This window comes from Ambystoma mexicanum, chromosome 7q (assembly GCF_040938575.1).
Source record: "Ambystoma mexicanum isolate Mex_15411 chromosome 7q, UKY_AmexF1_1, whole genome shotgun sequence".
Lineage (NCBI taxonomy): Eukaryota > Metazoa > Chordata > Amphibia > Caudata > Ambystomatidae > Ambystoma > Ambystoma mexicanum.
In genome coordinates, this window is record NC_090941.1 from 734,746,603 (window position 1) to 734,772,055 (window position 25,453).

Consider the following 25,453-nt stretch of genomic DNA (forward strand, 5'->3'; position numbering starts at 1 on the left):
AGAACTGGACAATAAACAGCCCAGACAGCCCGAGGAGACATAGAAAGAACAGAGCAAAGAGAGACTACATTGCTCGCTATCTCTCCAAATATGACTGCGGGGCAAGCAAAAACGGCCCAGCAACAACGAACCAACAGCTAACAAACGTCACACATATATGACCCCACTGGGACACCAAACTAAACACAACTAATAAACCACCACAACCCGGTCTATACCATGAACAATACCTCAACCAGAATCAGGGACAAGTTAGAATCCATCACCCTCTGCTCGTCCTACATCACCAAAGACCGGATCAACGGACTGGTACCTACACAACCTGCCACCCGGAAACAAAACACACCCAACCAACTCCGGCAGAAACCTTATCAGTCTACTCGAAGAAGAGACTAATCACCAACAAACCACACTGCCCAACAAGTTCAACCAGGAAAACCCACCAGCAACGGAAACCCAACCAACAACACACCGGGCCGAACAAACAACAACCCGAAAGGAAAATCAAACCAACTACACTGCAGCCTTCTCAACGTTGGTTCCATCCATGACCCTCGAAGCAAAGGAGGCACAGACGTGCTCTTTCTCAAAGAAACCTGGATATCGGACAACTACTAAGCAATCACGAACGAAGCAATACCGGACAATTATAAATTAATACACGCCAACAGAGAAAACAGAAGAGGTGGCGGAATCGCAGTCATACACAAAGAACACATCCGAACATCTCAACTCCTCACAACCAACGCAGAAGACTACAAATCCTTCCTCATCAAAATAGAACTCAACAACCAAACCAACATAGTATTCCTCGTGATCTACAAACCAACTTCTTACAACCCCATCTTTGCAACAAAACCAGCAGACGCGGCCGCCATGGTGTCAACACCACGACAACCTAGTTATATGGGGAGACTTCAACATATGGTTCAGGAAAGAAAACAAGTCCACAGCAGACTCACTCTGCACACTTGTGGCAACTTTGTTTTTCAAGCAAATGGTAAATGGATCCACCCACAACGCTGGACTCCTCCTGGTTGCAATTTTATGCAGGAAAGCACAAAGTGCATCTGCGCCACCTACACCAATGGTATGGAGCGACCACTACTTAATACCATTCTACATCACATCACAAACCCTCCTACTGAGAGAAAAGGGAAATACTCCATGCCAGCAACAAAAGAAACTGGAATACCTAGACCTAGAGGCCCTACCAAACCTTCTAGACTCAACCCTCCCAAGCGAAACAGACCACACCAAAACAACCATAGACGCAGCCGAAGACACAATCAACAATTGGATCACCACGGCCCTTGACCAACTGGCACCAGCAAAAACATTCAAAGCAACCTCAAATAACTGGCAGCAAAATGGATGACAGGGGATCTGAATACTTTAGAAAAACACAAAATGGATACAAAAATGGAGAGAACGATACAACTGACGAGACAAAATAAAATCTCAAAGACAACTTTAAACTATACAAAGCAAAAGTTCTCAAAGTAAAAAAGCTCTATTATTCTACAGAAATAGAATCGGCAAACAACTGACAGAAGGAACTCTTCAAAATCATCAGAGATCAGAAATCCTTCGTATTGCAAGAATTCCATCACCCCGACAAAAGCATTTTGGGACACCATCACCAACCACCTGAGAGCAAAAATAGATACAATCCAGGGGACCATCAACCTAGCCTGGGCAAACACAACCACGACTGCCGGACCACAGACACTGGGCGAAACACAGATTGCAACAAAACTCACCTGCCTAGAACCAATCACAGAAGAAACATTCACTGCACTGATCAAGGACACCAACCTTGCAGTATCCCCAAGGGGCCACTGCGCGCCTGTCATCTTCAAAGAAATCCTCAATCACAGAACCCCGGCGACACACTTGCAAAACCTAATGAATATATCGCTCAAAAGAGGAATAGTACCGCCCTCCTTCAAAGCAGCATATATTAAATCACTGATAAGTCATCGGAAAGTGCAGAAGACCCAAGCAACTACAGACCGATATCCAACCTGCCTAATCCAGCAAAGATCCTGGAAACCACGTGTAGAAAATGCTTCTTAAATACGTCGAAACAAACGGAATACTGTTGGCTTCAGACTATTTAGAGGAACAATATCCTTACTTCTATCGATATGGAACGACCTGAAAATAAACGCAGACGACAATGCCCAATCAGCCCTCATACTATTGGATGTATCAGCGGCTTTTAACACAATCGGCCATGCAACACTAATAAAAAAGAATGATGGAATGTGGCATGCAGGAATCCGCACTAAAATGGCTTACCGCATTCCTAACCGAACCGAAAGAACCTACCTACCACCGGTCACCTCAAACACCGACAATATATCCTGCAGAGTCCCAAAGAGATCCAGCCTCTCCCCTCTGCTTTTCAACATCTACATGTGCCCACTAATGAAATTCATTCCAACCCATGAACTTCCTGCCTACAACTACATAGACGACACACAACTGATTGTGAAAACAAACAGAAACCAGGAACAAAATAACAGCTTCAACAACTGCCTCACAGACATCTACAAATGGATGATAACGAACAACCTTAAACTGAACCCGTCAAATACTGAAATAATGCTCTCACCCACTCGATTCGACAGAGGGAACACACAACTGGACTGGCCAATCAGCATGGGAATGCAACTTGAGACTACTGATGTAGTAAATAATCTTGGAATACTCATGGGCAACGGACTATTGCTGGAACCGTAAGTCGACGCAATTTCCAAAAAATGCTTCTTCCTCCTACGACTGCTCAGAGGATTACTCACCTACCTCCACAGAACCCTCACAATCATATCCCTGATACTCAGAAGAATTGACTATGCAAACAGCCTCTACCTAGGAATGCCGGAAAGACTTGACAAGAAACTCCAAAGGGTGCAAAATACAGCTACCAGGATCCTATTAAGACTAAACAGAAGGGACCACATCACTCCAGCACTGAAAAGCCTACACTGGTTACCAGTAAAAAAGCGCATCAAATTCAAAGCACTCTGCATTGCTCACAAAGCATTGCACAGACAAGGAGCGGAATTCCTCCAAGACAAGATTAGCACATATCGCGCAGGAAGTGAACTAAGATCCAGCAATGCCATACAAATATGGGCAAAACACTACAAAAAAAGGAAATTCTGAGGAACAGCGTTCTCACGTCTAATTGCTAACATCTGGAACAACATGCCCAAAGAAATTAGAACCACAGAAGACCACATCACCTTCAGGAAACTGCTCAAAAAATGGCTATTCAGCAGACAATGACAACCTCAAAAGGACACCAGCAGCAACACCACCACAGACAAAACAATTAGAGAGGAGACGAGATGGGGCAAAGAACCATAAACAAGAACCTGGCTAGATACCGGCAACCAAAGAGCCATGCCAGAGGCTCCAACAAACTGACCGATTTACTAACCCATGTTCCCCTTCTGCTCCTCTAACATTACTGACGCCACTACACCAGACCTTGGACTAGCCACACTACACATAAACAGAGAATCTGCTTAAAAATGTTCTCCTAACCAAAGCCATACCACTATCATGGAAGACAACGCATATTGTCCCTATATTAAAAAATGGTAGGCACTCGGACCCAAACAACAATAGGCCGATAGTACTATTGGACGTGTTGGGGAAAATATATGCAACCCTACTCTTGAAAAGTCTATCAATGTGGACCCAGAAAGATGGCCTGAATTATCGTTTTCACGCAGGTTTTGTCAAAGGCCTTGGCACAGTGCCTTTGGCTTTTCTGATCATCCTATTGAAGAGTAAAACCATTGAGAATAACACCAAACTCCACCTGACCTATGTGGATTTTACTAACTTCTATGGGATAGATTGGTGGAGAAACAGTGCCCACCTGACCTGCTGGAACAAATACAAAGTCTGTATACAAACACGACCGTACAAATTCACCTATCTATGAAAGGCGATCTAATTGAAGAAATCCCAACGTATCAAGGAGTCAAGCAGGGGTGTGCTTTGGCACCCGCCCGCTACAATTTCTACATTGCTGATTTGGAGGAATCTATGAAAGCCTGTAGAATTGTTCCACCTAAACTTGGAGATATGAGAATAACACAGCTTCTATACGCTGATGATTTAGTACTGTTAGACCATACTGCAGTAGGACTCCAAAGACAATTAAATAGTCTACAAGAATATGCGGAGGTAAATAATTTGGCACCAAATAGCAGCAAAACTAAGATGATCACGCTGAAATAAAACAGAAAGCTGATATGCTTGCTTCTCAGGCGAGAATACTGAAGAAAAAATACTGTAAATTCACACTTAATCCAGTCATAGACTTCTATGTTGTGAAAGTTGTGCCAGTTCTAACCTATGGCTCTGAGACTTTTGCTGAACTACCTGCTAATTTGTGGGTCCGCATGGAAGGGTCCTCCTGGAGGAAAGTGATTGGGCTCCCTCGATCAATCCCCATCCAGGTGGTGAGGAAAGAACTGGGATTAAGCTCTCTCAAATCTTCAGTCGATTGGAAACTACTAAGCCTGTTCCAGTAATGCAACTGTTCTAAATCTCCATATATGATAAAGGGGATCGGTAAGGAGCTCCTGAAGGGCTCCAATAAATACTTAAGTGCATGGGGGAACAAATACACCAACCTTCTTAAAGAAATGAGCTGCTTGATGGAAGATCTTTTGATTAACACAGGTAGGGTGAAAAAAAAAAGATTTGAATGCGATTGGATTCACACTATGGACAAAGTCGCCAAATTAAAATTGCATGTGCAATTGGCTACGGAAACAAGGTGAGGTCCAAACGTAGCTCCGTAAATGCCCAATCCAAAGATACTGGCAGCCTTCATGAGGATCCGATTTAATGTATGTAGATCTAATGAAATCATTGCAGTCAGATCCCAAGGAGACATAAGTAAACCCGGATGTAGGTTTTGTGAAAGAGCTGAACTCCAAGAACCCCTCTGCCATCTATTGATGGGTAGCAGGTGCAAGTGGATCTAGGTCACCTGGCCTAAGCCCCTCCAGCCTCTTTTCCTTTGCAGATGGGGAGCAAGTACAAGTGGATCTAGGTCACCTGGCCTAAGCCCCGCCCACCTGGTACCTTCCTGTTTGCCGCTCTTTTTCCCTACTTAAGGAGCACTCCAGCCTCTTCCTTTGCAGATGGGGAGCAGGTGCAAGTGGATTTAGGTCACCTGACCTAAGCCCCGCCCACCTGGTGCCTTCCTGTTTGCCGCTCTCTTTCACCCCTTAGCAAGCCCCGGCCACCTGGTGCCTTCCTGTTTGCCGCTCTTTTTCACCACTTAGCAAGCCCCACCCACCTGGTGCCTTCCTGTTTGCCGCTCTTTTTCACCACTTAGCAAGCCCCGCCCACCTGGTGCCTTCCTGTTTGCTGCGCCTTTTTCCTACTTAAGGAGCCCTCCAGCCTCTTTTCCTTTGCAGATGGGGAGCAGGTGCAAGTGGATCTAGGTCACGTGGCCTACGCCCCGCCCACATGGTACCTTCCTGCCTGCCACTCTTTTTCACCACTTAGAAAGTCCTGCCCACCTGGTGCCTTCCTGTTTGCCGCTCTTTTTCCTTACTTAAGGAGCCCTCCAGCCTCTTTTCCTTTGCAGATGGGAAGCAGGTGCAAGTGGATCTAGGTCACCTGGCCTAAGCCCCGCCCACCTGGTGCCTTCCTGTTTGACGCTCCTTTTAACCACTTAGCAAGCCCTGCCAACCTGGTGCCTTCCTGTTTGACGCTCCTTTTCACCACTTAGCAAGCACCACCCACCTTCTTAGCCCTTCCTCTTCCTTCCTGCTCCCAACTATTAGATCACGGGTGTCTCTCGCCCGGGCGTCCTAAGCGAAGGGCAGACGAAGAAAAGGGGAATTCCTGTTTGGACGTGTTCGGACCAGGAGGACCAGGGCCCGACCCCCTGCTCAGACAGCAAGTAGGCATGCACCAAAATGTGTTACTCCCTCTGGTCCCCCCGTGATGTTCCCTTGTGCCCCCCATTCTCGCACACAGGTGTTGCCTGTTTTGCTTGATTCTTCTACCCTGCTCCCACCTAACCCCACTCAAGCCTACTTCTGCAGGAGTCTGTCCTGATGCATTCTGGTTTCGCTATCACCGTCTTGTGGACAATGCTGGATTTGACTTTTATGGACTTCATTCATTCATGGTGCTTCACCCTTTCTCAACTCTCATGCTGAACTTATTTTGCATCTTGTACTCATGGTGGCCCTGAATCATGCTGTTCCCATCTTCATCTTGTATCCTGGCTTACAACATTATGTGTTACTACTGACTTCTGAAATTGTATTCACTCTCCCCTCTTGCTTCTCCACTCTTTTGACTGCTAACTCTCTGTTCTCTCCTCCTTTCCCTATCTCCTCCCCTTACTTTCTTCTATGCACTTACTCTATCAGAATTGTCCCTGCACCTGGTATGATAGCAACCTCGTCTGTGTCCTCCTCCCTCCCCTTACTGGTTTTTTCCTCCCCAAACCCCCTCCAGCACTATCTGAAATGTCGTCAGGCCTAATATGATAGTCGCTTGTTTTGTTCCTCCCCTACCTTTCTGCACCCCTCTCCCTCACCTCTTGTTTTTTTCCGGCTCTACCAGAAATGTCGTCAGGCCTAGTACAGTAGTCGCCTGTCTGTTTCCATTTCCTTCCCACTCTCCCCCTCCCTTCCTTATCTATGATTTAGCTCTTGCACTATCTGAAATGTTGTCAGGCCGAGTACGATAGTTAATTTCACATCCTTACTGTTCATGGCCTGTAAGAATGTCATTGTTTTTTCCCTTGTTCCCTCCCTTGCCTTGAAGCGCTTTAAAACACATTGTGTATAAGTGCTATATAAATAAACTATCATATGTCATTTACTATCTGTTTGTCTTTCACCTTGAACTTACGGCATTTTGTGGAGAAGTTTAGAACTCTCATCAGAAGACTGGTGGCATTTATTAATAGGCTGAACCCAAATGCCTTTGCTAATTGTGACAGTTCAATTTTATTGGAATGTATTGGAATCACTGCTATAAACGAAGCAGGTGTTTTAATTTAATGGCAGGGTTAATGTAAAGGATTAAATAGACAAAGTCATGAATTTCATCTAAGAAAGAACTGGCTACGTACGGCTAAAGGTACTAAGGTTGTTTTGCTAAAATGTTTAATGTAAATATAAATATGCAAATAAATAAATAATAAAACATAAACTGAGAATCAATACGATGTTCACACCAGTATCACTAGATGCTGTAGCACACCGAGAGTGAACCACCCACATAGTCCATAATACCATCAACACGCAACTGCACAACAAGATACCGGATTAGCTTACAGCAACGGCCATCCCTGACTCTGGATCCCCCACAGACAATACCTAACCAGTGTGCATGACCAAACCCATCTTAACCCACACAACCCTAACACCAACAAAAAACACCACCACTTGCCCGAGGCACTGCATCTCACCCATACGGTTACAATGCATGGCGCCCCTGGCACAAACTACCACATGCAAAACAACTCTCTCAGACGCCAGTTCTGAACCTATCCTCACCCTATCCCCACTAACCTCCCCAGCCCCCTCTCTTGCAGAGCCACGCGAGTGCCCGGAGACTGCCCACTGGGTGGTAACGGTGCACAGTATAAATCAACATAACATAACAATGCCAATACATGTCTAATATTCAATGTAACTTGTTGCTAAACCGATGTAACTTAACGCTCACTCCCCAAGGTTTTATAATATAATTTGAGACTTCAAAAATTACAGCATCTGAATCGCCCACTAGACAAAGTGAAAGAGCTCTATGCACCTTCGGACTACAGTGGTTTCAGGCACGTTCTTCAGGCTCAGATATAAAGGGCACAGTGTAATAAAGTGCAAAAGATTTTTAATTACCTCTTTGCAAATTGGGCAGTATCTAGCAAACGACATAATTGTCGACCCCTTGGCACAAAAATAACCCAGTGGGAGGATTTCCAATCTCATTTTGGCAAACTGCACCTTCAGGTTCAAGGATTCCTGCCCACCGATGTACAGTTTTGTCTCTCTCTCCCTTTTTAGTTGTCAGATTGGACAACTTGCTACTATTTTCAAGATCCACCTCTCATTAGACCAGGAATTAACATTGGATGTAGCTTGGAACTTGTCCTTAGGTGAAGACACGATAGGAGACTTGATTAAAAGATCATCCTAATCTCGAGCAGCGGGTCCATACCGATTATCCAATTCCATATGGAAAGCTAATGTGGAGTTGTGGTCAAAGGCCCTAATGATTCTTTTTGGTGAGGCCCTGAGTAGTACAACATTGCCAGAGTCTTGGAAGTTTGCTGTTATCTTCCCCATCCCCATCTATAATAAGGGCGATAGGGCTGATCCCACAAACTATCGCCCGATCGTCCTCTTGGATGCGGATGGAAAATCTTTGCCAGCGTGGTGTTGAGGGATTTGGAGGATTGGATAAGGAAGGAAAACATCTTGTCAAACTTACAGATTGGTTTTAGGTGGGGTTTGTCCACATGCTTGAATGGTTTGGTGATGTTGGTTATTTCTAACAAATCTTGGAAGAAGGGCTTCCCAATATTAAATGGGGCTTGGGTGGACCTGTCCAAGGCGTTCAACACCATAAATGAGGATAAACTTTGGGCAAAGTTAGATTCTTGGGGCTTACCAAGGAGCTTATTTGCTATACTTAAAAGTATGCATGAGGGTACCAGCGTGAGAGTCAGATTAAACGAACAAGGAGATCTGCCTAGTGCAGTTCCTATGGAGAGAGGGATGAGGCAGGGTTGTATAATTGCCCCCTGCCTCTTTAATCTCTACTTGGCGGATTTATCGGATGTTTTGGTTCAACAATCGCTTGTAAGTTCAAAGATTGGTATACGACCCATAAATTGGATTGCTTATGCCGACTTTATAGTCCTGTTGGACTGTACATCTATGGGCTTGCAGCGCCTTTTGACCGCTTTTGGAAAATATGCGGTCGTTAATGATCTCCTAGTAAATCTGGCTAAATCGAAACATTGTCCTCTTTAAAAGACCACAGAAGATCTCTCCAAGCTTCAATTGGTTGCTTCTGGATCACACAGTTCTGGTAGTAAAAGAAGTCATCTACCTTGGTTTTAGGTTGCGTCCCTCCCATACGATGATTCGGCTGGAATCAGACATAGAATTTAAATGAGTACCTTTGGTGACCCGAATGAGGAAGCTGTTTTAACACCTAGTGCACATTCTCTTTGTGTCCTTTAATAAGGTATTATAAAACAAAAGTAATTCCATCTCTGCTATATGGTCTAGACATCTCACCATACCTTCAAAACAATTAATTGGAATAGGATTGAGGGAAAGATCTGGAAAAAGGTTTTACATCTTCCGCTGAGCCTCCCGATGGTTAGCCCGAGATATGAACTGGGGCTCCTATCGCTAAAATTGTATATGGACTGGAAAATCGTGACGCTATATAGATGTATAGTGATACCACATGTTGACTCCTTGTATGAGGATATGTTCCTTGAATTAAAAAGGGTATCTAGTTCTGTCCTGGTTCAGTTGGACAGATTCGTTTGTCGGTGGAGGACTTAATTGGAAATCCACTGCGTGTCAAACTGGCTATTTCACGAATGGATTGGATCCAAACCATAACACAAATGCGTGATCTGGCTACTTTTGGATCCTTGTCGATAGGTTTTTTGGCAAATGTGCACGCTTCCCGAACTCTATTATGAGATCGAAAATGTTAAGAGTCTGTTTGAATTTGATCAATACAGGTGAAGTTCAGTCGATTCGAGAAAAGTCATAGACTAGAGTCACCTCATGCTCCTTTTGCAATGAGATGGTAGTTAAGCTTGTTGATTGCTTGCAAGGGCACAGGGGAGCTCTCTGTTGGTTGGTTGGGCAGGTATGTGGACAAGCTAGATTGGCTGACAAAGAATTCATTTGCTACTGGAGCCTCTAACAGTGACCAGGTCTCTATTTTTCCAGGCTTTACAAGTTTCCTTTAGGCTACCTTTCATAGAACAGGTCATTTTGGATCATCCCATGTCCAACATAGCTGACATGTTTTTAATATACCGCTGCCGGTTTATAGTGACTTTTTCGAATGGCATATTTTCGAATGCCATTTTCTCGACACAACCTTGGCGAACTTTTTTTTTTCGAATGTTTATTTTTTTTTAATGTAATTTTTGAAATGGGTGGGTTCCCCTTCAAACCCCCTTTTTTTAACATTTTTTTTTTACTTACGAAACCAAAATAAAACATAAAATAAAAAATAATACATTCGAAAAAAAAAAATTCGGCAAAATGTTTTCGACAAAATGGTGTTTCGAAAATAAGTATTCGTAAAAATGACCGGATACCACTGCAGCCATGTGATCTGCCTGACCCTTAGAAAAGACATTAGCTCTTTCATTGCCCTCTTGTAATCTGCCAATGGTGGTAAAGTTCAAAGTTTGTCAAACCTCAGACACCCAGGTTGAATTGAAGACATGCACCAAGGGTACTCTGGGCTAGATTCAGCCGAGACTGAAAGATCATATTTTCTGTTTGAATTAAAGTGGTGAGATCTTCCCGTCCCAGCAGTTCAACGCCATACAATGTGGCACTTTGGTCTTTAGCTCGGGCATCTCTCAAGGGCTGGTTCAGTCACCTTCACCCCAAAACGATTGTAAAAGGAACGCAGAGCTCCCCGGTCTGCAAAAGGACAAGGGTACCTTTTTTGATTTAGGGTGCCCAACCTGCAGTACTTCATATGTGAATCCCAAAATAGTCCTAGCGATTGATATATTCCAGTTCATTTTCAATTTTCTTGTTTATGTATGTTTTGTGTTAGTTGATTGTTCAGTCTTTCCTAATGCGCAATTCTTGAAATAAATGAATTTATCGTTGTAAACCTATAGCAGTCTTGGAGATCAGTGTTGCATTGTCCTGAAAGATCAATATACCCACCCTATTTCATCCCAACATTTGGGCGTCAACCTCTAAACACATTTATGTTCACTATAGATACATTGATAAACCATGAAAAGATTGGAGCCGGGGCTCATTACGCATGCATGCATAACACCTATGTCAACCGGAAACATCCTTGTGGGTTCCCCCTGTTTTCCTCCCAGTACCATACTGTACAGAGGCAACATTTTACAGATTTTATTTATATACTGAAGGCTTGGGTGTAGTAAAGTGATTTTAACAAGAATTCCAAGACAACACTTGTAATGATGATTATTTTCAAAAACAAACATTGTGTTTCTTTCCTGTCTCAGATATACTGCTCTGACTGCTCTGAAGATAAGGTGGTCTGCATTCTATGCATACTCTTCCTGCGTCCAATAGAGTTTAAATTAAGGATTTCCTTTTTTCTATGTAAAGGAAATATTCAGGTCACTTTTAGTAATTTCACTCTTCGACTATCACATAAAGTAGTCTATGGGACAATATAATTCAGCCTCATATTTTAGTTTTTTTGATAAAATGTATAAAAACTATGTGATAACTTGAATATGTAAATGCCTTTGAAAACATTTGCAAGTTGAAGGGTGCAAATTGCAATTAATGTCAACTTTGAAGCTCTTTTTTCCCCCCCCGAGTACATTAAGATTCATGTTCAAAATCCAATTACCTTCATAGAGCTTTCTTTTGATTTCACAGCGTTTTGGAACAACACAAGTTGACGAAAGAGCAGTGGGAAGATAGGATACAAACCTGGCATGAAGAACACAGAGGAATGTTAAGGTTTGTAATTATGTTGTAAACAATCTTTTAACATTGGTGTATTGCACATATTATAAGATTAGTTGTATTTGTGTACGTCCGGGATACCGTTGAAACTAATGTACAATGCTAAAGCACAAGGAGGCTACTTGATTTGATTTCTATTGCAAATACTGTATGATCAGATTGTTGCAATGAAAAACAAGAAACCCACACGCAAAAGCATACTTTGAATTCGATAAACATGTTTTGACATTTTGTGTCTGACTTTTATTCTTAAGTAGGGGAAGCATTTACTTTATGTTAACTAGTATGGCGAATCAAGGGATTCAGTCATTTCTCCCCGGGAGGCGGGGGTAGTCTTTCCTTGTCAGGCTGCGGATGTGACCTCACAGGAAGAGTCTTCCCCCATGGGGACAAGGACTCCTGTTTCGATGAGAAACACCCTTTCAAACTCACTCGAAAACCCACTAATACCATACCTGTGGGCAGAAAACCAGACTTCTCTTATATCTGCTATAGTACTGAGAAGAGTAAGATAACATGAAACATGAAGAATGAACACCTAACTACTGGGACGAAGTAACACAAAGGTGTTATAATGAATATAATAACTTGACACAAAAAAGGACTCTCACGACAAACTGGGGAAGCCCTAGAGCTCCATCATCTAATGGGGTGTAGAAAGTGAATGTGAGCACAGAGATGCCCGGGAGCTTCAACCCATCTATGAGAGTGATGCTGGTTAGCACAGGGAAGTGCTGTTCCCCGAACTGCAGAGAGATGTTGGAAAAATGCTGCAGGGATTTCCCTGGTCAATCGGCAAAGTAACAATCAACTGGGAAGCGGACTAAGTCACGCAAGGAGGATACAGTGGTAAAGTCGGGGAGAAAGGGAGAGCCCCTCAGCCCATGTCTATACTGCACACGACAATAAACACCAAAGTGTGTTGGAGAAGGAACAGGAACAGAAAGTGAATGCCGCCCTGACATTCGTGAAACCCGAAGAGTAGGAAGAAGCCGACTGACGCAGCTCTATTACAAATAAGGTAAAGGGGAGAGCGGGAGACCCGGGGAGAGTGGTACTGTTATAAAGCCAAGAGGCATTGGTATGCCTAGAGGAAACAAATATGATTGGGGTCATCCTCTTAGTCCCAGGTAAAGAAATGAGTGTAAGAAATGGAATAAGTACAATTCCTTAAGTGTGAGAACGAATATAACAATTACTCCAGACAGCCTACTGGTCCCAGTGATTGGCAAAAGTATAAGAAGAGTGAAGCTCCAACTGGAACCCCTCATACTTGTCCCAGTGACACAAGAAGTGCTTGTGTAAGAGTGAGAAAATCTACAAGACTCAGCTTACTCGTCCCAGTGACACAGCAAGCATTTATAAAGACCAAGGGAAGATTTGAGTAAAGCATGTTGTTTTGGTGGAAATAAGGAAGCAAAGGAATACTGAAAGTCATTTGGGGTCCCTTTAAAGTGTTGCAGAAAGGGAACCTTATAGAGGCACTTCAAGAGGACATAGCCCTAAGGGGTGAACACACAAATATTGCAAGGAGAACAGGGTCATCTCTAAAAGTAAACTGCGGCCAGGAGGGTGGAAGAATCCCAGAGAAGAACTAGAGGTATTAATCCAAGAGATGGCGAAGAACTATTTGAAAATCATCTGTTTGGGCCAAACAGCCTATCCAGGAGAAAGGAGTCATTCTCCTTGACTTTTGTAGTTACTTTCTTTAGTGATAGGCCCAGAATAGATTAGTTTTGAGACCGAAGACAGACTGTTTACTTTTTGGACTTCACTACTGACAACTAGCACAATAGTTTGTTTTGGTATTTAGGGAAACCCACAGACTATGGATAAATTGGTAACTTTCTTAATATTTCAATAAATCACTGGTCAAATATGACAAAAAATATCCTATCGCCATCTTCTGATCTACTACACTAGGTTGCAAAGCTATTCATATTCGCCATCTTCTGATCTACCACACTAGGTTGCAAAGCTATTCATATTTGTATTATTCATATTTGTATTATGATGAATGACCATTTTAATCGGACACTAAAATATCTTTTGATGTCAATGGGTCCCGCTTGCTTCCCTGTAGTGTCTCAGAACCAGAGAGTTGGAAGCTATGCAAACTGAAAGGGATTGCGAGAAATCACATGCTTATTCTTTGGAGAAATTGATAGTGGTTTGACCAAAATTGCATATTGATGTAATGTTCTGTGACAAATGCAGCTCAGTATCCCATAACCTGCTGCAAGGTGAAAATAACTGTACATACCCTCAACAGCTCGGCCCCTTAAGCATTAGAAACACTACCGTTTCATCTTGGTTACCCTTTCTTTGCTCATATAGGTGGTTGTTTGCATGTTGCCTACTTTTGTACATTTTCCCGTTGTAAATGGCGCAGGCATTGTGGCCTTTGATGGGCTCCCTTGACAACATCCTGGACCAGTGAGCCATCTTTCACAAAAAATAGGTTGTTTTGAGCAGCTCACCTCTGGAAGCACAGCATTTGGCCCATTGTTCTTGATTTTGTTAAAAGGGTCTGATTCAAATTTGCCCCATTGTCTGAGGAAGAAGCAATATGGTGGTTGGCTGCTAGGAAACATATAACTGTCCTCAGTCTCATGGGATTCCTCTGAGAGTAGCCACTGTGCTCCCACAATGTTCTCTTAAGGCTGATGTTTGAATCTGCCTGACGTATCTGAGGTAATTCTAATTAAGTCTCTCTGGAATACCTTTACTTTTCTTGGACATGGGGTGCTCCTGTGGATTTGGGCCACAATAACACCACAGGAATATATGGTTCACTTGAAGCAGCCTCAACCACCAGTCAGATTAAATAGTTGTTAATGGCTTTTGAGGAAGTAACCTTTTCCCAAAATCGTGCCTTTGGTTTCTTTTACTCATCTGGTTTCCAACCTATTTAACATGCTTGTCTTACCAGCCATGGCCTTATAGGTGAGCCTCTGCTGTCTGTCCGGTGTCCACATGTCAGTCATAGGCTGCAATATTTCTCCTTCTTGTATTTGAACTTGAAGGAACACTGTGACAAATCACAGGAATTTGTCCTTTATCCCCAAGTGGGAGCCTGCCCCCCCCCCAACTCCTGTGAAGCTTGAGAAGTAAACCCGCTCCTCAATACCCTCCCTAGGGTAGAGGCAAGTGAGACCTCACCGGGAGACTCCCGTTCTGATGAGAAATGTATGCCACTCATAACGAGGGAGGAGACTGGCAAAGAGAAAAGCCACCACATTACAAAACGAGGCTACTCCGTGCTGCAGAGAGAGGGTTGGACGTGCAGCGTCCAGTGACCAGAGAAGAACGGGAAGCCGACTCAGACGTGCAGCGTTTTACCTGGAGAACAGCGAGTGAAACAGTCGGACGCGGAGCGTCCTGGAGTCCAGAAAGAGAGAGCGAAGGAGGCACTGAAGGTGATGGTGTGACCATAAAAGACATGTGGTGGACTAGGAGTCCCCCAAACAACACTGATACCACTCTGCAGACGGAGACGCAGAACCTAATGTTACAGAAAGTACCATACGACCATCCTTGACAACTGCATGAAAGAGGAAGCATTATAGGAGCATGAGAGAGAACGTTGAGGGTACAGAGAACCGACCCCGAGCAGCTACAATCCCCGGTGACGTTTATCCCTAGAAGCCCCACCTGAGTTAGAGACCCGGGAGAGAAAAGGGGAATAGTTATGGGACCTATCATAACTGTCAAAGTAAAGATAAAGAAATCCACATACTGAAAACTCGAGAAGTGAATAAGAATCAATACTGAAATATGTAGTCTTGCATCAGGATTATACAGGCTGCCGCAGGAAGGAAGCAGCCATCTTATTGCTGGTTATCTAGCACCGCAAACCCCCTCCACCAGCAGTTTCAATATTGAGTCCTCCCATTTGGCCTCATTGCAGCCCTAAGATTATTCAGTCACCGATTGTAGTAGCAGCCGAGCTCCATGCTGAGATAAGTCCAAGTTTATCCATACTTGAACGACTGGCTAGTGAGGGCTCTTTTAGCTCAGGAAGCTTTTGTTTTTGTGAAGATCATAGTGGATATGTATTCAATCTGGGGGTTCTCAGTCCATCTATATATGCAAAAGAAAAACATCTGTTAGTTTGTTCCTTATACAATTCAACACTGTACCAAATTCTGCATAGTTACCTGTAAGCCCCTCCGGACATTACTCCCTACATGACATTTGGACACCCCACCCCTTTCCACAGATTTCCAACCCCTTCACACGTGAGACAGTTGCTTGAAATTGGCGAAACATCAATGTGTTCATAGAAGGACCGGACAAAGCTTATTTTATACGTCTCGACGGGGGGAACAAAACTCGAACCTTGAAAACCACGCTTCAAGGCCCTAGGATGCACCATTTCTGAGATAGTTGCACCACAACGCACCAGGGTGAGGCCATAGGTTGGGAGAGCACACAGAAGGTCCGCAGTATGCTGCAGCACACCACCTCTCGCTTCTCCTTCTCCTCCACGTACGCTGCGGGGTATGTCAGGCAGCCACACATGGCCATTCTCAGTGCAGTTTATTTCACAGTGCAAAGCACATCAAGCGATAAGCGACTCGGAACTGCAACCTACAGGATCGTTGATTTTCAACAAGTGATGAGTGTTATCATGTCTGTCTACAGAACCCATGCGGAGTATGCATACTTTCTCCCACGAGCGAGCCATCTCAGATATCCCACTAAATATATAACATTTTCAGCACATTCCAGGGTTCGAAATTGGTGGGAGCTGAGAGCTATTTAGCTATTGCTTCTACCCTAAGAGTGCCTGCTTAGCTTGAAACAAACAGCTACGAGGAGCTAGTGTTGGCTCCCCAGGCCAACTGGTGCCTTACAAGCATGCATATCTGACATTATCTTTTGAGTGTTTGAGAATGTTAATAAAGAAGAATTAGGACATATGTTGGGAAGGGGACAGATCCGTCCCACCCCACTAAGCGCTTTAGAGTGAGGCGAGATGCACTTGAAGCATTATGATGGGTCAGGGGGAAGGAGGACAGTGAAAAGACCACCCCCAATATAAAGGACCCCACCTCAATATAATAGATATATATATAATTAATCAACATAGTGTAGCTCAGGGCGTGATCAACATTGATATTTTTGCATAGATGTTAGTAATTGTAGCTAAGAGACCAGGCTTGCGCGGCAAATGCAGCAGTGCATGCATTAGGTTGAAATTACGAGGCGAGGGAAATCTCCAGCCATGCCCGGGCTTCCATGAGGACATTCCCCCACCCCCAACCGCCACAACGCCCATTCATTGTTCTAATAGTGTTGCGAAGACTCAAGAGGAATGTGCCCTACAAGGCTGCGATCAGAGACCGGCGCCTGGTGTGCATGTTAACTCACACTGGCCAAAGCATGACCCGGCCCATCCCCAGGCGACCACGAGTTATAGCCCATATAATTGATTGAGCCCCGAGACCCCAGAATTCCATGGCACCAGGTGCCCTCTGACCACCAACCCAAAAAGTAACAAGTCCTGGATGTTCAAAGAGCACAGACATGGTATGTCTTTTAAAATACAATCATGCGATTTTTATTGCGAGGTGCTGCGATGGATACATTATAGTTCAAAACGTGGGTGGAGACCTTTTTAGCCGTACGCATGGAAGTGCGTGAGTGAGATGTATGTGTGGAGGTCAGAGTGCCCTAAAGTCTGTGAGGTGCACAGTATAATGACAAAGTAGCATTGTGATAGGAGTGTCGTTAATTTGTTCTTTGACCTTCAACTTGAGGAGAAGAGGATCATTGCAGCACCCACGTGATCAGAGACGGACGGACTGGGCTGGAGCCAATGACTTGGCATCTCGTATGGAGCAGGCGGATCATGTATAGGTGCACACCAAGCAGCCGCGCTGTTTTCTACTGTATATGTTGCATCATAAGTGTACTACTTTTCGCCAGAACGTTCTTGGCAGCAGAGTCCTTTGCTGTTGCGCTCATCTGTGTATGAGATTAAAACTTGTTATCCTTACAAGATCGACTTGGGCCTTTCTTCCCTAGTGGGTTGTGTGCTCTCCGGTGTGAGCGTTCAGGGACTTGCTTTCACATATAAAGGACACATTTTAAACATAATGAATCGTATATAATAGCCAAAATGTTAAAGAGCATCTGATTTGGAAGTTAGATTTGTAGTGTGCTGTGCACCCAATCCTGGTAAGCCAGCGGTAGATCCTGTTTACTGGCTGATGCTTGCTACCCAGCAGCTGGTTTTAGCTCCTGCTCATCGAACCTTCATTTTGAGCCCTGCAGTCAATGTCGGTATTGTGGTTCTTGGTAGCCGTCAAGTCTACAAGGAGAATGGGAGAATTCCATGTTGGTGGTAAACAAAGTTTCTACAAGAAAAAGGCAGATTCCTTTCTGAAGTGCCTACAGATTTCTATTTAACGACTCTATAGTTGTGCTGACATTCTCTGATGATGCCTCGTCCCAGACAGAACGATCTATGAATACTGTTGATGTGACTTGTGCTTTAAAGTACTATTCGGATTGAACCAAAAACGTGTAAGATGACCCAGTTGTTTACTTTGTTGGAACTATCATGGAGTGCACTATTTTAAACCGGGTCCTAGCTAAATGAGTCATGGGTTGCATTGCAGTATGCCATAGAAATGTTAACAGGTCCCAGGGGATGTATGAGAGTGCTTTCAACAAGCGCAATGTCAACACAGCAAGCAAAGTTGGACAACCTGTTTTGAAGAAATGTTTCCATTAATGTGAGCCCCTTGTGCATCAACACCGGCCTGCTTCTCGGAGTCGGGGGCCTGCACTTGTGTTCCGGGTGGATCCCGATCACCCTCTGCGTCATTCATGACTCCGTAACTGTCCTCGCTGGAGTCTTCCATCACGTCTATGGAAGCTTCGGCCTGCATAGAGTGAGCAGCCCAGCATTTTGTCCACCAATCCTTTAGGCTTTTCCGCCGGAAAAGGGGACAAGATTTACAGTGCTTTTCGACGTGATCCCTTAGGATACAGTGGTTGCACACGCGGTGCGCGTCTTTCTATTAAAATTTACAATGGCAGGAGGGACAAAATTTAAATGGGTTTTGTCCATTGTGTATAAACGGGGCAGTTGGGACGAAAAGAGAAGAAAGGGGGTAATAGGATAAACCTTCTCTTAAAGGAGTCAGTATAGAGCACCTCCCAACTCTCCCTACTGTACTGGGCCGAAGCCTGAAGAGGCCCGTAAGGCCGGGTCTGGGCGTCGATCGACCAGTCGTCGGTGCTGTGGGTGTCGCCAGGAGCCGCCGAATGGATGAGCAGTCGTGCAGCGAGGCAAATAATAAAGGAAAGAAAGACATTCTACCAATATAACTTTAGTAAATCAAAGGCACCAGCCTATAAGAGAACTCTGCATTTGTGACCGACTTCGATGGCTCAAAAAAACAATCTGAGGGACCGCGACGCGTGAAGGACCATGGGTACAGTACACGTCACACTAGGGATAGTATTACCGACAATTTGTTGGGTTCCCCCTGGAACCTTTTTTTTTTTTTACTAACCTGCCTATCTTGAATTGTCAGTATGAATTGTATTCATTCATGTATCTTTTCTCACCTTACTGTCTTATCCATGCCTTCCTGTAACAGTGCTACAATGCCCCAGGGACGCCTGTGCGCTTAATAAATGCAAAAAATAAAACAAAGAATAATCACGCCCTGTCAACATCTTTTTTCGAGTTTTGAAAACAAATCTTGTAATAGTGGGCGACTTCGCAAGATGTCAGACTGTGCAGAGCATGTGATCTAAGCAGATCCAAAAGCTCCAGAAATACAATTACGGTGAATAATGTATCCCTTATTTCTGAGGCTTGTGGAATCTGCTTAGATCACATGCTGTGCATAGGCCGACATCTAGTGGAAGCTGCAGAGTATTACAGTTTGTTTTTCGAAACTCGAAAATTGGGCGTCGACACAGGGCGTGCCAGTAATACTATCCCTAGTGTGACGTCCACTGTACCCATGATCCCTCACGCGTCTAGGACCCTCAGATTGTTTTTTTCCGCCATGCTGGTCGGAAGCACTGAGCGGAGTTCCCTGACTTAGTCAGATTTTGCTAATATTGTTATATATTTCCCCGTTTATTCCACCTCTAGGTCCAGTCTCCGAACATCGACACTTGACGCCGGATCGGAGAAAATTCAACCGTCGGACTACAGCGACGGATTTGGGCCTCGGAAGGCCTCTGGCCTCGGCCCGGGCCACGGAAGTCCTCTGGACTCGGCCCTGCAAGTAGGGAGAGTGGGGGGTGGCACATATCCTACACTCTGTTTAATGTAGGTACATTACTTATATTCCTACACTCCCAGCCCGCTGCCATAGGGTGCGTATGGAGGGTACCCCCTTTCAATTTTGCCCCAAGTGCAATCGCAAGTATCCTTGGGTTGACAGACACGCCACATGTAACCTCTGCTTGCCGAGGGACCACCCGAGGCTAATTGCAGAGCATGCAGTCGGTTTAAACCGAAGACCCTTAAGGACCGTTCGACAAAGCATTGGGCCCACCACGCCAGGCGACAAGAGGCCATGGCCGCGGAGGGTGCCTTCAGCGACGCCGTGCTTTCGGACAGCGAGGGCAATGTGGCGTCGATGGACAGCCAAGCGCAAGTCCCCGACCTCGGAAGGTTGTCCGGCAGGGCAGCTATGGGGAAGACCCCCGGCGACACGAGCGCTACCCACACCACTTCCAGCAAACAGAAGTCCAACCGAGAATCGACGCGCACGTCGAGTTCTCGGCAAGAGGCACATAGAGAACGGTCCACCGAGTCGGTGTCCTCTGGGCGTTCGCGTTCGAGATCGCCTCATGACACCAAGCAACCCTCCACTGTTGCTAAAAGTGCCTCGCTCCCCATAGTGACTGAGGTTCGGTCGTCGCACTCCAGGAGTCGGCGTCTGCAGGCAGCGGCAAGGCTGCTACCGAATCCCTTACACTCTCCAGAGACAGGGAATACCCGTGAATTTCGACGCCAGGCATCGAAAAGCTCTGACAGGGCCCAAAAGTCGGGGAAGCACTCTTCCACCCACGGGGAGGGGGGAAAACAACGAAGTAAGCAGTCCCAGCCTACTTCCACTCCTAAACTACATTCTACTCCACCTAAACAGACGGACAAGTCTCAGACCCCTGTCCTTAAGGCCCCTGTTCAGGCCAATAGGTCTAGCCAGGACAAATCTCAATCTGTTGTCCCTAAGACCCCTGTTCAAACCAGTAGGTCTAGTCAGGATAAAACAGGGAAAGCACTCCAGGAAAGAGTTATTCCCAGTTCAAAGGAATGGTCCTGTGAGGACATAGACAGAGTAATGTCAAGGATGTCATCATTGGCAGATTTCTATGCCAAGAACCCGGAACACTTTCTCTCTTATACACCAGAAGGGTCAACTCCCTCAGGCTCGAAGGATCCAATACCCCCAAGTAGGAAGTCCCGGGGTGAAGCACCAACTCCATCTTCAAACCCCTTCTATATACAGCCCTATTCTCAATACCAGGAAGATCCATCCTTTGTTGAGGATCCAGACGTGGGCATGTTCGAAGAACAAACTGGGACAGGCTATTACGGGGATGATGAGGACCAAGAGGAGGAGGAGGAGGAGGAAGAGGACGACCCAGATACATACAGGGTAGATTCCCCAGTAGAGAAAGAGCCCGCGGTTACCGACTCCCCGGTCGACAACCAACCTCTCCTGAATGAGGTCGTGTCCAGAGCGGCACAGCACTTCCACATTGACACCCAAGGTGCTCCGGAAGAGAGGGACTTTGCAGAGGAACTGGTGGGAGAAAGGAGACCTGTTGCTCAGGCCATCCCTATCCTTAAGTCAATACAAAGGAGGATAGACCCTTCCCTTGTTAACCCCAATCTCACTAGGGCAGTAAACCCCAGAATTGAAAAGCTTTTTAGGGCAGCCCAATCTGACCCACTATACATAAGGGGACATCTCAAACCGGACTCCCTAGTTGTTACAAACACCCGTAAGAGGGCGGGAACACCCTTGTCATCGTCCAATGCTCCCCCCGACAAGGAGAGCAAGAAGATTTATGGCTTGGGCAGGAAAGTAGCCTCCACTTCCGCCTTCCAGGCAAGGATTGCAAACTCCACCACCCTGCTGGCTAGTTACAATTGCCATCAATGGGAAGAAGTTGTGGCTCTCATAGACTCCGCCCCAGAACTCTTAAAAAGCCAATTGGCACAAGTTTCGGCCGAGGAGAGAGCCGTATCAGGTTGCATTTTAAAATCAACCTTTGATGCCGCGGAGAACGCTGGCAGATTAATTGCTGAAAGCACGGTCATCAAGAGGCATGCTTGGCTACGGCAGTCTGGTTTCAAGGCCGAGACCCAAGCATCATTGATAGATAAGCCGGTGGAGCCGGATCTATTGTTTGGAAAGGCGGTCGAGGACACGCTAAAGAATGCCAAGGACGAGTACGAGACACTCAAGTCCCTAGGGCAACTAACCAACAAACCCCCTAACCAGAGAGGGAATGGCAATTTTCGTCGGCCTCGCGGACAAAACTCCCAAAGAGGCTCTAACTATTCCCAAGGCCAGGGTACTACATGGAACACTAACCAGCAGTCTACCCAGAGTTATGGCAGGGGTAACAAAAGAGGTCGTGGTAGGGGTAGAGGCAGTCCCAATAAAGGAGGGGGCACGCCTCCACCAAAACAGTGATGCTCCGTTCAGGGTCCCTTCTCACGCATCCCCAGTAGGGGGACGCATTTCCAACTTCACCCAAGCTTGGGAAGGGATCACATCAGACAGATGGGTGCTGTCCACAGTGTCCGCAGGATACTGCATAGAACTCTTAGAGCGTCCCCGAAACCACCCTCCACGACAAAGAATACACTCCTTAGACCACCAGAAGATCCTACTCGAAGAGATTGAAATTCTTCTCGCAAAGGACGCGATAGAACTCATCCCGGGACACCAGGTAAACAAGGGTATTTATTCAATTTACTTCCTTGTGCCAAAAAAAGATTTGACAATGCGCCCAGTTTTGGACTTACGGCCTGCAAACAAGTATGTCAAGCCCCAAAAATTTTGCATGACTACTCTCCAAGAGGTAATTCCCCTCCTAAAAAAGGGGGATTACATGGCAACATTGGATATGAAAGATGCCTATTTTCATATTTCTATGTTCCCAGCGCACAGAAAATATCTGCGCTTCAAGGTGGACAGTCAGCACTACCAGTTCAAGGTATTGCCCTTCGGGATAGCCTCGGCTCCAAGGGTATTCACCAAGGTACTAGCGGTGGCGGCGGCACACCTACGCAGGGAGGCAATCCCAGTGTACCCTTATCTGGACGACTGGCTCATCACGGGGGAGACCCCAGTAATTTGCAGGACAAACATTCAAAGAACTATCGACCTCCTCTTCGAATTGGGCTTCTCCATAAACGAGAAAAAATCAAGTCTGGTGCCCAGCACCTCCAAGCAGTTCCTAGGAGCTGTTCTAAATACTCAAGAGGGGTTGGCTTTTCCTTCAGAGGAAAGAATTCGGAATATACTACTGCGAATTCCGCAATATCAAACCAGTCGCCAGTTAACAGTACTCGAAGCAATGCGTTTGCTGGGCATGATGGCGTCATGTATTTACCTGGTCCCCCACGCGCGCCTGCGCATGCGTCCCATGCAAGAATGGTTGGCGAAACTGTGGTCTCAGGCAAGTGGTCAGTGGGACGATCTAGTGGTCGTTTCGCCGACACTTGTACAAAGCCTCCACTGGTGGACAAGAGACAATCTATCCAAGGGGAAACCCTTTTACGATCCCGAGATACAGGCGGTAGTCACGACGGACGCATGCCTGACAGGATGGGGAGCTCACCATCTCCACCACACAGCTCAGGGTCTCTGGTCTCACACAGTGGCCAAGAAACACATCAACCTGCAAGAGCTTCTGGCAGTTTTCAGAGCACTTCAAGCGTTCAAGCCCCACCTATTGAACCTGTCGGTGCAGATCCGGATGGACAGCACGGCAGCCATGTTCTACCTGAACAAGCAAGGAGGGACTCGTTCGCCAAATCTGTCCAGACTTGCCCAGAAAATTTGGATATGGGTACTCAGACGGAACATCTTTCTGTCATCTCAACATGTTCCAGGGGATCTCAATTCTCTAGCGGACGCTTTGAGCAGAGATCCCCTTCCGGAGGAACACGAATGGTGTCTACACAGAGATATCGTAGAAGATCTCTTCTCTCAGTGTGGTTTCCCCACTATAGACCTATTCGCCACAAGCGAAAACAGACAGTGCCCAGGATTCGCATCCAGGTTTCCCCAACCAGACTCCCTGGGGAACGCCCTGTGGATAAACTGGTCAGGGATGTTTGCGTATGCTTTTCCACCAACTCCTCTCATCAGGAAGGTGGTGAACAAGATGAACAGAGAGTCGATGACGCTCATCCTAGTTGCTCCCATGTGGGCGAGACAACCGTGGTTTCCACACATACGCAGACTCTCGGTGTGCGATCCCATCAAACTCCCGGGCTGGTACAACCTTTTGTCCCGCACCAAGGTCAGAAGGTGCATCCTCAACCCAACTCCATGAACCTAGCAGCATGGCTCCTGAGGTCATAGAGTTTGGACATCTCAATTTACCACAGAGGTGTATGGACATCCTAAAAGAGTCTAGGAAACCGAACACGAGGCATTGCTACTTCCACAAATGGAAGAGATTTGTCATCTGGTGCCAGTATAAACAAATCAACCCAGTTGATTGCACTCCTTCCACAATCGTGACGTACATGCTCCACCTGCTGGACGCAGGGTTGGTTTTCAACTCACTAAAGGTACACTTCGCAGCACTGTCAGCGTACACCACCTCTCATAGCAAGGTGCGTGGAGGAAGGTACCCGTGGTTAAAGCCTTCATGGAGGGAGTAAAGAGACTTCATCCTCCTATATCTAACCCACCACCAGGATGGGACCTGAACGTGGTGCTATCTAAACTCATGGGCCCCCCATTCGAGCCCATGCATAAGACAAGTCTCAAACACCTGACCTATAAGACTGCCTTCTTAGTAGCCATTACATCCATAAGAAGGGTGAGTGAAATTCAGGCTCTGTCAGTGCAGGATCCTTTCTTTACTATTCATAAGGATAAGCTGGTTTTACGGACACACCCTAGGTTCTCACCTAAGTTTATTTCTAAATTCCATGTAAACCCGTCCATCGAGCTTCCGGCTTTCTTCCAAAACCCACAAAGCTCGGCTGAGGTTAAACTACACACCCTAGATGTGCGTAGGACGGTCCTTTACTACGTAAACAAGACCAGACCGCTTAGGAAAACAGATGAACTGTTTGTCTCCGTAGCCACAGGCAAAGAGGGAGATCACGTCTCTAAAGGTGCCATCTCCAAGTGGATTGTCAACTGTATCCAGTTGTGTTACTCTCTTTCTGACAAAACTTTGCCTTTTACGCCCAGAGCCCACTCGACAAGAGGCATTGGGGCTACTCTGGCTTTCATTGCAAATGTTCCCCTTGACACCATTTGCAAAGCAGCTACTTGGAGCTCTATTCACACTTTTACTCAGCACTACTGCATTGACACCCATTCCAAGACAGATACTCAAGTGGGACAAGCGGTTCTAAGACATTTATTTGCTCATGACCCTTCTCAAATCCCACCTCCTTCTAACACTGCTCGCTAATCTATGCACAGCATGTGATCTAAGCAGATTCCACAAGCCTC

The 25,453-nt window shown here is 45.7% G+C and overlaps 1 protein-coding gene across 3 annotated transcripts in view; it reads left to right on the top strand.

Moving 5' to 3' along the window:
- RDX (radixin) overlaps positions 1-25,453 on the top strand; it is a 1,120,111-nt gene that overhangs the window by 646,205 nt on the left and 448,453 nt on the right. For all 3 annotated transcript variants that reach the window (XM_069639966.1, XM_069639965.1, XM_069639967.1), the window contains one exon: positions 11,658-11,741. In XM_069639966.1, coding sequence (XP_069496067.1) covers positions 11,658-11,741 — 84 coding nt within the window. The remainder of the gene's footprint in view (positions 1-11,657; positions 11,742-25,453) is intronic.